Below are 15641 nucleotides of genomic sequence, written 5' to 3' on the forward strand. Positions count from 1 at the left end.
ACAAATTCTGCAAATCAAAACACTTCAACTTTATTTGCTCAAACATAGTACTTTACTTTTAGATTAATTAAATGTTTCTGCAGCATCACAGTAATTCTAACTCCTACAGTTTTCATGTGTTGGCTGAGTCTTTCTGAAACGATGAAATAATGTCCTCAAGTTTCTAATCTTTGAGTTTTTATTGTTTGGCAGAAACAGGCCAGCCTTCCTCTCCCACTAATGTGATTGTTTTCATTACATAACAACAAGTAATTCAATATTCAAAAACAACAAACAAACAAAGGTCAGCGTTCATATATCCTGTACTTTCATTACATGTAAAATTGATGGTATTTATAATTTATTAAATACTACTAAACTAAAATGAATGTTTCAATAATTATATGAGATAATGATCATAATTAAGACAAAAAAGCGTGGAATAATATCAAATCAAAATTTATTTATATAGCACATATTAAAACAACAGTGTTGACCATAGTGCTTCACAGTCAATAAAAACATGAGACAGTTAAACAAACAATAAAAGAGGACAACAAACAATAGGTAACAACGCAACAAGCTAAAACAGCCAACTAGACAGAATCAAAAGCCAAAGTAAAAAAGACTGGATAGACTCGGCAGTGCGAATATGAACGGGGAGGTTATTCCAGAGTCTGGGTGCCACGGATGCAAAGGCCCGGTCGCCTCTCGACTTCATTCGAGTCCTAGGTTGTGCTAGGAGCCTATGGTTGGACGATCTAAGTGCTCTGTTGGGATTGTATGAGTGGAGTAAATCAGAAAGATAACTGGGCGCTAAATTATTCAAAATATTAAAAGTGAACAAAAGAATTTTAAAATCTATACGATATTTAACAGGGAGCCAATGTAATTTGGCTAAAATTGGAGTTATGTGTTCATGAATTCTCGTACCTGTTAAAAGACGCGCAGCTGCATTTTGAATTAACTGGAGCCGGCAAAGAGAGGAGTGTTGGAGGCCCGAGTAGAGGCCGTTACAGTAGTCCAATCTGGATGTAATAAATGCGTGGATAAGCTTTTCAAGGTCCTTTAAAGGAAGGAACGGCTTTGCTTTGGAAATCTGACGCAACTGGTAAAAGCTGTTTTTTACCACAGTGGAGACCTGTTTCTCGAGTTTAAAAGAGCCATCCAGGAACACTCCGAGGTTTCTTACAGTGGACGAAAGATGGCTAGCGAGAGGGCCTAGGGCATCAGCTAACTGGTCTAGCGGAGTGTGACTACCAAAGACTATGATTTCAGTCTTATTCTCGTTCAATGTAAGAAAATTATGTGATAACCAAATTTTAACTTCATGCAAACAGTTGAACAGAGGTTGCAAAGAAGCAGTCACATCGGATTTCAAAGGTGAATAAATCTGGATATCATCGGCATAACAGTGAAAGGAGATGTTGTATTTACTAAAAATTAATCCCAAGGGCAACATGTACAAAGAGAAGAGAGCAGGACCGAGCACGGACCCTTGAGGCACACCACAATACATAGGGGCAGAAGCCGAGGAGTGTTGCCCCATAGCAACAGAGAACGACCTCTCTGAGAGGTAGGATTTAAACCAAGATAAAACCTTTGAGACCAACAACATGTTCCACTCTTGATAGAAGAATGTTGTGGTTAACCGTGTCAAAAGCAGCAGTCAAGTCAAGTAAAACTACGACCACAGAATATCCAGAATCTACAGTTAAAAGAAGATCATTAAAAACTCTAAGTAAGGCTGTCTCTGTGCTGGGGCGAGGTTTCAAACCAGACTGAAACTTGTCATTAATACCATTTGCATCTAAAAAGGCCTGAAGTTGTTTTAGAACTACCTTTTCCAATATTTTGGAAATAAAAGGGAGTTTGGAGATCGACCTGTAGTTAGTGAGACCAATTAGGTCAAGATTTTTCTTTTTCATAATAGGTTGCACAACAGCATGCTTAAAGACAGACGGTACACAACCTGATGACAATGATGCATTCAGCAGAGATAAGATACAAGGACCAATAATATGTAAAGCTTCCTTAAAGAAACGAGAAGGAAGAATATCATGCGGGGAACCAGAGATTTTGAGATGATCAATTATATGTTTTAAAGCAGAATAAGACACTGGCTCAAACTGTTGAAGGACAGTCAAGCATTCAGAAGCTGGAACTGGGTCTAAAACTGATGATGGATGAGATGGATGAGAAGCCCTTAGAGCTGAGATTTGTTCAGAGTAATACTTTAAGAATTTATCACAAAGAGCAGGGGAGGCATCCCTATAAGTGGTAGTGCAAGGGTTTACCACAGAGTTAAAAGTATTAAAAAGTGCTCGGGGGTTGTGGCTATTAGTCATAATAATGCCAGACAAAAAGGCAGATTTGGCAGCTTTAACAGACTTTTGATACTTAGATAGTGAATATGTGGGACACTTTACCAAGAGGCCTGAAAAATGCATCATGACTCTTTTTCCATGTTGGACAAAAAACAAGAAGGAGCCTGAAGCTCTCTGTTTGAGGCCCATGCAGCATCAGAGCAAACAGAAGGAGCTGTTGGAGACAGGGCACTGGAATGATGGTGCTGTCATTTGGGAAAAACGGAAAGTTTAAAATAGATCCACTGCATTTTCCTGTTGAAAAGAGCCAGCTGAGGTGTTGGAGCACCTAAATGCCACCTGATACCTCCCTGAGGAAGTACTCCACGTGCATCCAACTGGGAGGAGTTGAAGTAGGGTTGCCAACTCCCTGAAAAATAAATAAGGGACACCTCGTGGCCAGGGCCGGGCAACCCAGTTGTCTTCACCCTTCCCAGTGTGGTAGCTCTTTTTTTTTGTGTGTGAAATTATTTTTTAACCATTTGACTTGAATTTGATTTAAGCAGATGCATATTCTTTGTGATATGACCGTATGGGAAACAAATGATCATTTAGCCATTTATTTTTAGCTCACAATGACAACATTAACACAATAAAACAGGTCTCTTTCTTAAACAGAAGCCTGTCATGCTTAACTTTTGAGAATATAAGTAAATCTTTCTTTAAAAGAACTCTGTCCTGCTTAACTTAAACTTATATAAATTAATAGAAAACAATAGAACAAAATCATTCTTGTAACAGTGCACATTTAGTGCATTTAGTACAATTGGCTTCAGTTGAGGTATTATTTCAGCTTTTCTAAAGCTAATCAGCTGCTCCTGTTTGTAAACCCGCTTGTTCCCATGATTACGCATCATAACTCATCATCATTATTCATCTATGTATTACTTTTATGTATTATTCATCTATTTGTTGTAATCATCTATCCTTGCAGTTGTTTATTACACAAAATAAATTATATTATCACACTTCTGGCCACATAGCGCTGATATTCATTGCACATGCCCATATTAACCTTAACCAGAGGGTTTAAACAACAAACCAGTGTTTACATACCATATCTGCTTCTGCCGTGGCCTGGCGGACAAGAAATTGGTTAAGGGTTCCCCGAGCTTTCACGCCCCTCATGTTCTTCTTGTGCCACCACTAGAAGCATGCCTATGGAAAAAGTGCGCCGGCACACAGTGCAGTGCACTTTAAAGGTGTTATCGTGCACTTTTCCAGCCAGGTGTTTCCCTTTTCCCATTCCTCCTTTTTTTCTTTCTCTGAGCAACAAACATTGCTGCTCTAATGCTGGGCTTATGCTGGGCTTACACTGTGCCATTTTTGGCCCATTTTGAGCCGATTTTTGAGTCGTGCGACCGATTTGGTGATCGGCCAGATTTTAACCTTCATCGTGCATCGTGTAGTATACGTGGGGTAACGAGAAGCGATTAACACCTCGAGCAGCTCCCGATCATCAATCGCTCGTGAGGGTGTCACAGGCGCTCACACTGCGCACGCGCAAACGTCGGTGAAAAAGACGGCGCAGCACGGCTGTGCAGCGTGTGATCTGGACACAAGTGATGGAGGCACAACTTGTAGAACTTTGGAAAGCTCATCCGAGCCTTTTCGATGTGGCATCACAAAATGATCACGACCACAACAACCGTGAAAATAGTTGGATTTACATGCTGCTCAATCACAGCTGCCTGATCATGTTTTTCATTAGCAATTTAGCAAAGTTGATGGTGGTGGTGTGTCTGTGTGAGTGAGAGACAGAGAGAGAGAGAGTGACAGATTATCTGTTATAACCTTCATGTTATGGAGGCACAGTGTGAGCACTCAGGTCGCATCAGAGCATCGGGCCGTATAGTGTGAGACCTGCATCGTGACCTACCAACTTCTAACCCCTGCGAGTCAATCGTGCAGTTTGAGCAGGAGCTGAATAACGTGACTGAAAAAATCGCACAGTGTTTGCCCAGCTTTAGGTGTACTGTCGTCCGAGACTTGCACCGCAGTGTCGGCGTTTGTTTCCCTGTTGGCCATGCTTCTTGTTGTGGTCAACTGTTGTCTTCCGGTATTTTCTCTGTAAGCGACCTTTCCTCGACCAATGAGATGAGCGGTAATCTGAATTGTCATACTCGAATTGTCATAAGTGTGCTGTCAGCTCATTGGTCACAAAGCAGGAGAGGGGCTGGGAATTATGTTTTCAAACAAAGCGTTAATTCCATAAACATTTATAGACTACTTTTGATTCTCACTGTATTACGGGACAAAGTGCGTCCCTTATTAGCTCAATACGGGACGTGTACTTTTGTTTCTAAATACGGGACGATTCCGTATTTTAAGGGACGGTTGGCATCTCTAGATGCACCTTCCTTCTGCTCTTTAGGAAGTGGCCAGTGTGAAAGAGAAAGACCAACTACTCAGAGAAAAAAGTAAATAAACGGAACACTGACCATCCATCGTCTCCGATTCCCATCAACAGGACTGAATATTTAATGCTACATTTTTGGCCTTCATGAAAACACTGTGCATGTTTACAGCCTGCTGCAACAAACACATTTGACTGTGCCTGACAGGATGGTCACTTAACATTTCCTTGTGCAATAATGCAATAACCTGGAGACATCAGGTGCAGCATCCTTAACGTGAATGTGAAAGCAGCTGGCGCTGCTGCGTTTGCGCCGCAGAGGGTCCACTGGTGACGTAATCTGCGCCGCTTCCACGTTTTGCCCGATGAGGGAGGGGGAGAGAGGGAGGCCCTGCCGCTGTGTCTCCAGTACAGCAGTTGCACACCGCGCTGTTGCGGGAGTGTTTTGCCGTTTCTGCGGGGCTTCCTTCGGCGGTACAAACAGACATTTGTGCCGTAACAGTGATTCCACCGCAGTGCAGCCGGACAGCAGCACAGGTAGGAGGCGGGCTCACCGTGCCGATCCTCGCTAATAACAGCTTTGCTGCTTTAATCATTAATAATGAATCGTTTACAGGACATTGTGCCGCTATGAGCTGATCATAGGCGCACCTGCTGCTTTGCACTGACTACTGGAAATAGCGCATCGTCCTTCTGCGTCTTTGTTTTGTAACCAGGAGGTCTGCAATCAGAGAACAAGCTCTTCGAGCAAAGTGCACTCAATTGTACTGCACGTGAAAACAGATTTAGCAGCTTTGCATGTTCAGCGACTTGTTCCAGCTCATCTCACGGATGGAGCCGGAGCTCAGGGATGCAGTGAACACCTGCAGACAGTCACCGGTCTGTGTTGTGGTCAAATACGTGTTAGCACCTGGAGTCTGATAACATCATGTGAAATATACTTTTATCATCAGGACTGTGTAAAACTCCCAATTTCTTTATATTTAATTGGGAAAATGTGGATACAGTGATTTACTGAAACATGTGCCAACACATAATGCAGCATATAAAGCAAAAAGTGAGTTTGTACAGTTTGAACCATATTAGCGGCTCATAGAAGTTTCTAGGCTTCTTAAACCATATTAACAGATGTGTCTGCCTTTTGTTCTGTTCTCTGTCGAGATGATCCCACATCGTTTCCACTGTGTGGGGTTTTTCAGTCCATGCATGCTATGAAAGCTGTTCCCAGTAAGAACCTTTCAAGAGGGCAGATTAAAAGTGGACAGTACGTTTCCTGCATTCATCATTCCATCACACATTTAGACCAGATCTCCAGCACAACTGGCTAAAATGCAGCACCAAACCATGATGAAGCCTCCACCGTGTTTTACACTTGGCTCTTAGGCACTCACTGGTGTATTTGTATACTCGAGATGTGAACCAAACATTTGACATTTGGATTCATCATTCCAGTTTTTGTGTAAAAATTAATTCTCTTTCTCAAGAATGGTGTCTTGACAGCCACTCTTCCAGTTCAGAGGCTTTAAATAATACAAAAGTGAAAATGGTCAGGTACAAGGTTGGACTGCCATGACTGAAAAAGGCCAATGTCAAAGTCAAACTCTGAAAAAGGCCTGAAGAACTGTTGCTGAGCAAGTCTGTCTCTTTAGAAGTCAAATATAAAGAAGTCAGAGATGGTAGGAACAGCAACAGCACAGCAGAATGTTTGAATTGACATTTCAATGACAAATGTAACTTACTTGGAATAAAGAGTTTTTACTGCATTATCTAAACGACTAAATCGAAAAAGGACTTTTTAGGAACACTCGAGAAAATTACGTAATCTGATGTGGGCATGGCAGCACAACAGCATTTCAGTTACAGTCATTTGTGCCAACTTCCAGAGAAGAGCACTCCAAAAAAAGTTCACTTTAAACGAAACAAAAGTGCCAATTTGTGCAGTAATATGAGACCAAAGGAATTCATATTTCATGTTGAATACACTGATCTGAGATACTGTGCATGCATGTCGTCAGATTTATTTGTTGTTGTTTTAACTAAACGGCATGCATCAACCGTGTGTGTGTGCAGAATGGCGTCCCTCTCTGAGCAGCTGCAGGATGTGCGGAGTCAGGCTGAAGTGTGTCTGTATTCTGGGGGCAGAGTGGTGGATCTGCGGGCTGGGGTAGTGGCCATGGCTAATCTGCCCTTACCACCCTGCTCTAAATACCACCACATTGCTGCAGAAACGATGGTCATAGAGAACAGCTTTGGCAGAAACAGGAAGGAGGTGAGAAAGATCAACTGCATGTTTATTAGTCCCATCTGGAAATATGTCTAACCTCAATCCAGACTGAGACCAAGATTTTCAGGATTTGGCTACATCTCACACTCTGTTGTTTGGATCGTGACTTGATTCAAAGAATAGCAGGTAGACAACACAATGAATGAAAAAGAATGTAATCAAGATGGCCCAGGCCTCAGCCTGATTGATATGCTGTGGTGGGAGCTTAATAAAAGTTTTGAAAACCTCAGCGAAGGTTGAGGGGGCCAGAGTTCCCCCGACATGCTGTGAGAGCCTGATAAAGGCATGCACTTCAAATGATTGCTTTCAAAGAGGTTTATACTAAATCATCAGGTTTACTTCTTCACAAGGCCAGAGTCCCAAAAATGAACGTGTCAAAGGTGTCCTGAGATTGTCTATGATTGTGTGATCCTGTTGGTTTAATGATGCTCCAGCTCAGGAGCTGAGAGACATACAGACAGCTGAGTTTATGACCTGAACACTCTGAACACTCGACAAAGGCTTCTGGTTTTGACTTCTACTACTCCTATAGCACTTATGTAGCAAAACTGTCCGAGTGACGACGCTCAGTAGTGGTGACGCTGAGTACTGCAACGGCTTCCTACGTGAGTATAAATGTGACTGCGGCGGGTACACCGCCCCCCACACACAGGCAGTTACAAATGTGATGTAAGGGTCGACAGGAAGATAGATGTTTGAATGTGTTCAGTGTTGTAGTATGTCACACCACTACAACCGAAACAGTGTGGGTTCAGCTTAACTGTATTCTTCTATGACTGGATGTGTAAAGCACTTTGGGGACGAGTAAAGCGCTGTACAAATACAGGCCACGTTTCAGATTAAAATTGATGCTAAAATGTGTCTGCTTCCTTTGCAGACTCTTGGATCTCTTCAGCGCTTATCTACAGCGCTTAACATCCTCGAAAAGTATGGCTGTAATCTGACAAATCCCAACAGGCCAAAGTACTGGAGGACTGTAAAACACAACAACCCAGTGTTCAGGGCCACAGTTGATGCTATCCAGGTAATGATAAAGTATTATCACTCACTGTCCCTCTTCCCCTCTGTTTTTCTGTTCCTTCATCTTTCTTTCTCCCTTTCCTATCCCGTCTGTAATAACTGAAAATAAAATAAATAATAAAAACAAAGGCTGGTCGAATGGACCCAAACGGCAAGGCTGTGCTGATCCACTTTGCAAAGTAAATCCGTTGGGTATCTTTGTTGGCTTTCAGACATTAATTCTGACGGCTAAGAAAGCAAACGGGACAGGGAAAAAAAAAAAGGAAAGGAATGAAGGGAAAGAATACAAAGAGCTCATTGGCTGTCAGGCTGCTGTGTGAGACAGATACAGACATTTTTACCCCTCACATGTAAAAGGCTGACGGGGTGGCGAACGGTGTGGTTTCCCGAGTTTGTGAATTAGTTTCAAATCAATACCATCAACAACAAGGTTGAATTACAATGGCCTCAGTTGCCAGGTTGAAAGGTCAGAGGTCAAGTTTTACTGAAAAGAGGAGTGAAAATTGGCTGTGGTGAAAAGCTGACAGATCGGTGGAGCAGTCCAGGGAGCATGTGAGAATTAGATGCAAACAATGAAGTGGGAAAGTGGCAAAGAGGCAAAACAACATAAAATGTTGATTATTATGTGACCGACAAAGCTTTAGCTTCACTCGATGACAGGAAACTTGAATGGATGCAACAAGAAACTTGACAAAGTAGAGCACACACTCTCGGAGGGTCAAATAAGCGAGTATGAGACATATGAGTTACTCCAAAAGGAGAACGAAGAGTTAAGAGAAAATCTCCACAGATCAGCAAATAAACACAAACACAAGGAAGCAATTTCAACAATGACCAAGGAGATGAGAGTAATGAGCTTCTGAGGGCTGCAGGTGCACATTTTTCCTGCTAAGACATCAAAAGCCAGCCTTTACCTCTCCTAGTTTCTTGTTGGTGTGTGTGGAGGAGGTGGGTGGACCCACCCACACTGAAAGTCCACCACCACCAAAGATGATGGCAAAACAAGCATTTTTTTAAGGTACAAAACCTCGTCAGCAGGCGCAGTTCCTTCCCCAATCACAGATTAATGGCAGCATCTCTTTCCTTCACCCTCCATCTGTCCTTACTCTTCTTCAATGTAGTGACAGTTCCCGTGCCAACAGACTGCTATGCTAGCTGTAATCACTCAGCACGCTGTTCAGCTGTGTGTGTCTTAGTGTTCAAAATAATTTATGTTTCTATTATAATTGTGTGATGTTTGCCCGGTTGAGACTAATTAGTTGTGGACTCCTCTTTCTCTTGTTTTAATGTTTATGATTGATGTGATCATAGCTCTGTGTGAAAATGCCCGGTCCTACTGATGCAGACTAGTAGGAAGTGACAGAAATGTTCCAGTTACCGCTGCTGGTACTAACCACTAACATTTCATTACCTTCTACCCTGTCTGTTATATTCCCAGGGAGGACGCGCTGTACTCTGTCTCTATGGTTACTCTAATCAGCAGCCAGATGGACTCAGTTTCCCTGATGATGTTACAGATCCTGATGTGGGCAGAGTTGCTGCGGTAACTCTGGAAGTGATGAGCCTGAGAATGGAACTAGAAATGCTTATCAAGGTTTGTGTAAACTTTCTGTATGCGTATTACTAGTTGTCCCTGTGCCGACGTGAGTTTGCTGCAGAACCAAAGAGAGTTTTAAAAGGTTGGCTTTGACCAGATCTGTCAGTTCAATGTAGATCAGGTCATCCAGTAATTGGAAGGTTAGCGTTTCGATTACTGGCTGCTCCAGTGCCAGCAGACATGTTAGCCCAAGCATCGACAATCCATTCGCAAATTGTGGCGTAACTCGCCCGGCGCTGCCTTCCACTCTTAGTGAAACGGTGGTCTCCATCGGTCATCCATCACTCCCACGCCGCTGGCAGCCTTACTTTGAACGGCCGGTTCACACCGATGTCCAGCGGTTGGAGTTCCTTGGTCAGGCCTCCTGAATAACAGCAAGCTCACAGTTCATTTGCTTCACTTGTTTTTTCACATCGGCTGTGAGATGCATAGAGTCATTGATCAACAGCGATGGTGATGTGTGGAAAAGACCACCTGGTCTCCTTACATACACCTCCCTCAGCCGCTCTTTCATCATTTCCTCATCCATCCAGCCCTTTTCATTTGCCTTAATGATGATTCCTGCTGGAAACTTCTCTTTAGGCAAAGTCTTTCTCTTAAAAATCACCATAGGCGGCAGTTTCTGTCCATTAGCATGGCAGCCAAGCACAACAGTAAAAGAAGACCATTGTGCGTATCGCTACCGTGCTGGTCCCCTGCTTCTCCACAGTGTGACTCACCGTCGAAAGTGAGCGGCACCTCGTCCATGTTTGTGATGTGGCTGGGCTGGATGTGTTTGGCGGCGATGTGTTTGCTGCAGTAGGAGCGGAAGATGGCCAGCTTTTCCTTATAATCCGCTGGAAGTTGCTGCGCTACCGTAGTCCTGGTCCGGATGGAAAAATGGCACCGTTTCATAAAACGAAAGCACCAAGACGGACCTCCTTGGAAATGTTCAATGTTCATCTCTTCAGCTAGTGAAACTGCTTTTAGCCGAATGGTGACCGTCGAAACGCTTCTCCCGCTCGCTCTTTGCTCGATGATCCACCGCTCGAGTCTTTCCTCCAACTCGGGCCACCTCGCCTTATGTCCGCGGAAACCAGAGGTGTGGACTCGAGTCACATGACTTGGACTCGAGTCAGACTCGAGTCATTAATTTTATGACTTTAGACTTGACTTGAAAAAATGTTCTAAGACTTGTGACTTGACTTGGACTTTTACACCAATGACTTGGGACTTGAATTGGACTTGAACCGGTTTACTTGAAAAGACTTGATATTTTACCCATCCATCCATCCATCCATCTTCATCCGCTTATCCGAGGTCGGGTCGCGGGGGTAGCAGCCTAAGCAAAGAGGTCCAGACCTCCCTCTCCCCAGCCACCTCCTCCAGCTTGTCCGGGGGAATACCAAGGCGTTCCCAGGCCAGCCGAGAGATATAATCTCTCCAGCGTGTCCTGGGTCTGCCCCGGGGCCTCCTCCCGGTGGGACATGCCTGGAACACCTCGCCCAGGAGGCGCCCAGGGGGCATCCTTGCCAGATGCCCGAACCACCTCAGCTGGCTCCTTTCGATGTGGAGCAGCAGCTGCTCTACTCTAAGCCCCTCCCGGATGGCCGAACTTCTCACCCTATCTCTAAGGGAGAGGCCAGCCACCCTTCGGAGGAAGCTCATTTCCGCCGCTTGTATCCGCGATCTCGTTCTTTCGGTCACTACCCACAGCTCGTGGCCATAGGTGAGGGTAGGGACGTAGATCGACCGGTAAATTGAGAGCTTCGCTTTTACACTCAGCTCCCTCTTCACCACGACTGACCGGTGCAGCGTCCGCATTACTGCAGCCGCAGCCCCAATCCGTCTGTCGATCTCCAGCTCCCTTCTCCCATCACTCGCGAACAAGACCCCGAGATACTTGAACTCCTCCACTTGGGGCAGGAACTCATCCCCGACCCGGAGTGGGCACTCCACCCTTTTCCGGCTGAGAATCCTCCTTGAATCGCTACCTTATCGTGGTGGAGGGGTTTGTGTGTCCCAGGGATCCCAGGGGCTATGTTGTCTGGGGGCTTTTGCCCCCTGGTAGGGTCTCCCATGGCAAACTGGTCCTGGGTGAGGGACCAGACAAAGAGCGATTCAGAAGACCCCCATGAAAAGAATATCGAGGGAACAGTTTACCCTGCCCGGGATAGGGTTACCGGGGCCCCGCCCTGGAGCCAGGCCCGGGGAGGGTGCCCGAGGGCGAGCGTCTGGTGGCCGGGCCTTAGTCCATGGGGCCCGGCCGGGCACAGCCCGAAGAGGAGACATGGGCCCATCCTCCCGCAGGCCCACCACCCGCAGGAGGCGCCATAGGGGTCGGGTGCATTGTGAGCCGGGTGGCGGCCAGGAGCGGAGGCCCTGGCGGACCGACCCCCGGCTGCCAAGACTGGCAATAGGGACATGGAATGTCACCTCTCTGGTGGGGAAGGAGCCTGAGTTGGTGCGTGAGGTTGAGAGGTACCGGCTAGATATAGTTGGGCTCACCTCTACGCATTGTCTGGGCTCTGGAACCAGTCCCCTGGAGAGGGGCTGGACTCTGTCTCAGTCTGGAGTTGCCCCTGGTGAGAGGCGGCGGGCTGGGGTGGGTATTCTTATATCCCCTCGGCTTGCTGCCGGTACGTTGGGGTTTTTCCCGGTGGACGAGAGGGTTTGTTCCCTGCGCCTTAGGGTCGGGGAACGGGTCCTGACTGTCATCTGCGCTTATGCGCCGAGTGGCAGTTCGGAGTACCCAGCCTTCTTAGAGTCCCTGGGGGGGGTGCTGGAAGGTGCTCCACCTGGAGACTCTGTTGTCCTGCTGGGAGACTTCAATGCTCACGTGGGTAACGACAGCGAGACCTGATATTTTACCCCAAATATAAAATTTAACATGCATATTATATGGAGATTGAAAATGTGACGTCATTCACGGGTAGAACCGCAAAGGATTCTGGGAACTCGTGGCAAGCGGTACTAGCGCACGCAGGCTTTCAATTAAAATCAGTTATACAGCGATAAAAAGAAACACAAAAATGTCAACAAGCCGTTGTATTATTAACTGCAATAGCCGGTCGCATGACAGCCACGGGAAGCCGACGGGTAAAGAGATCGGTTGTTATCGGATTACGTCGTTGAAGAGAAATTGTTCGAGCCATGTTTCCGAAGTAACAAAGACGCGACGGATGGCCTAGATTGCAGCCATTCAAAGATCAAATATAACGTCCCAGAACACTCCAGCTCACAGGTTACTCTGCTCCAAGCATTTACACAAAGGTCAGTCTGCTGTTGTAGTTAATACGTCATTTTCATAACATAATTAGTGATATAGGTTACAAGCAAGTCTGGCGCTGAACAGAAATTGTCGCGCTATGCTCCTTTATTTATTGTGCATAAATAGTGAATTGTCCTGACACAATATTGCGTTTCGCTTCTGTTATTATGGTACATTGACAAAAACATATACTTTTATTCACAGGATAAAACAGGGTTTTTGTATCACTAATTGCCCAGTACGATTACAGCATACAATATTATTGTCACTGCTACATTTCTGTGATGCTACCAGAAATTATTTCCACTACTAATTAATTACCGTTGAGGTCAAAGGTCCTATTAATAAACGGTTAACGAATGTGTATTTATGACGACGATTTGTGAGACTGGTAAACTTATGATACGTACGATGGTCTTTCGTTCTACACGGTGCATTTCAAGGTCCTGCACCCATCCGTCGGTAAACTGTACCTGGGCTTGTTGCAGTGACCTGAAGTTACTAAACTTCATGAGTGTATGCACTCACTCCAAGAACCGTGTAATTATAAATATGCATATAAATATGCTAAGATGAGATAGCTGACTTCATCTAACTAGCAAATGTTGTCCAGGCTACGTTGGTGATGCAGTTTTTTTTAATGTGTATGATATTTTTGTCATGCGATTTTAAAGCCGGTCCTACAACCGCATCCAAGAATAACATGCAGCTTATCTCAGAATTCAATTCAATTCAATTCAATTTTATTTATATAGCGCCAAATCACAACAAAAGTCGCCTCAAGGCGCTTCATAGATACAGAGAAAAACCCAACAATCATATGACCCCCTATGAGCAAGCACTTTGGCGACAGTGGGAAGGAAAAACTCCCTTTTAACAGGAAGAAACCTCCGGCAGAACCAGGCTCAGGGAGGGGCGGCCATCTGCTGCGACCGGTTGGGGTGAGAGAAGGAAGACAGGATAAAGACATGCTGTGGAAGAGAGACAGAGGTTAATAACAGATATGATTCAATGCAGAGAGGTCTATTAATACATAGTGAGTGAGAAAGGTGACTGGAAAGGAAAAACTCAATGCATCATGGGAATCCCCCGGCAGCCTACATCTATTGCAGCATAACAAAGGGAGGATTCAGGGTCACCTGGTCCAGCCCTAACTATATGCTTTAGAAAAAAGGAAAGTTTTAAGCCTAATCTTGAAAGTAGAGATAGTGTCTGTCTCCCGAATCCAAACTGGAAGCTGGTTCCACAGAAGAGGGGCCTGAAAACTGAAGGCTCTGCCTCCCATTCTACTTTTAAATACTCTAGGAACAACAAGTAGGCCTGCAGAGCGAGAGCGAAGTGCTCTAATAGGGTGATATGGTACTACAAGGTCATTAAGATAAGATGGGGCCTGATTATTTGAACTGTCGGTGAAAATTATTCTAGGAGCTAGGTTTAATTGAGCTGCATTTTAAAGAGGTGCAATTTCACAATTTGTGTATATTTTCTACGTTCACTATTTTGTCATGTGTTGAGAAAAACACAGATTTTAAAATTACATGGTCTAATATTTACATTTAGCATAACTGCAACATTATTTTTTCATTTTTTTTTTTAAAGACTCGAAAGGACTTGAAATTCAAAGTTTCAGACTTGTGACTTGACTCGGACTTTTACACCAGTGACTTGAGACTCGACTCTGACTTGCCTGACATTACTTGAGACTTGACTTGAGACTTGAGGATAAAGACTTGAGACTTACTTGAGACTTGCAAAACAATGACTTGGTCCCACCTCTGGCGGAAACTCAGCTGCGTTTTCTTGACCTGTCGGAGCTTGTTTTCTAGCTTCCTCCACTTGTGAACCATCGATTCATTAATCTTAAATTCTCTCGCGGCTGCTCGATTTCCATGTTCCTCCGCGTAGCTGATGGCCTTCAGTTTAAACAGTGCTTCATAAGCGTGTCTATTTTCCATTTTCAGGGTTGTTAAAACAACGAGGTTCTGCATAACGCACATACCTGTTCTTTTATATACAATCAATGCCCACACTTCCCCCTTTAGCGTTCTCATGGTGTTCTCTACTACGTCCTCCTTACAACAACAACACACAGGGTGCACTGCACTATAGGGCGCACCGCACTTTTTGAAGAAAATCTAAGACTTTTATGTGCGCCTTATAGTCATGAAAATACGGTATATATCATGTTTAACCTGAGTAGCGAAAGACGGCAGTGGGTTTGAAAACGATTTGCCGGGAGTCCGTGTTCTCACGGCTCTAGTGAGCCTAGCCCCCGGCTAGCTATCGAGCTAGTGGGTAACAGACGTCTCCGAAAACGTCGGAGCGCTTTTGAAAATATGCGGTGTCCTGATAAACTGAGCAGATATTTGAGGTTTACACAGCTACATTCTCGCCTGAAAATATGTTAAATGTTTATTTTGTGACCCAGAAAGAATAATAAGAGTAATATTAAAACTAACTACCTGCCGCCATTGTTGGAAACTGAGCTGGGCTGCGCTATGAATTCTGGGACACAGCTTCTTCTTCTTCGGGGTTTAACGGCAGCTGGCATCCTTGTACATGCAGTGCTGCCATCTTCTGTTTCAGTCCGTTATTACACTCTTAACTCCTGCTACTTATTCCTGCGTCTTTCAGGATCTTACAAAAGCTTCAAACGATGCGTCGACTATTAAATCAGTCGTCGACAATCATCGTGACTATTCGACTAATCGTGGCAGCCCTAGTTTATATGTAACAAAGTCTCTTGTTGCATTTTCTTGTTTTTGGTCAGTGTGAACTCTTTGCTTTTT

General features: G+C 44.6%; 1 protein-coding gene across 5 annotated transcripts in view; it reads left to right on the top strand.

The window, feature by feature from the left end:
- The first annotated feature begins 5053 nt into the window (after positions 1-5053).
- rnf31 (ring finger protein 31) overlaps positions 5054-15641 on the top strand; it is a 56213-nt gene continuing 45625 nt past the window's right edge. For 3 of the 5 annotated variants that reach the window (XR_014889420.1, XR_014889422.1, XR_014889423.1), the window contains exons 1-4: positions 5054-5238; positions 6772-6970; positions 7863-8009; positions 9444-9599. Coding sequence is in view for 1 of the 5 variants with exons in the window: in XM_085253713.1 (XP_085109839.1) it covers positions 6773-6970; positions 7863-8009; positions 9444-9599 (501 nt within the window). In the remaining 4 variants the exon portion in view is untranslated. The remainder of the gene's footprint in view (positions 5239-6771; positions 6971-7862; positions 8010-9443; positions 9600-15641) is intronic. The other 2 variants (XR_014889421.1, XM_085253713.1) reach the window with 2 other exon arrangements.

The sequence above is a fragment of the Mchenga conophoros genome, linkage group LG18 (genome assembly GCF_057382185.1).
Source record: "Mchenga conophoros isolate Kocher_MC1m ecotype Shallow Benthic linkage group LG18, M_conophoros_male_GT1.1, whole genome shotgun sequence".
In the NCBI taxonomy this organism is placed as follows: domain Eukaryota; kingdom Metazoa; phylum Chordata; class Actinopteri; order Cichliformes; family Cichlidae; genus Mchenga; species Mchenga conophoros.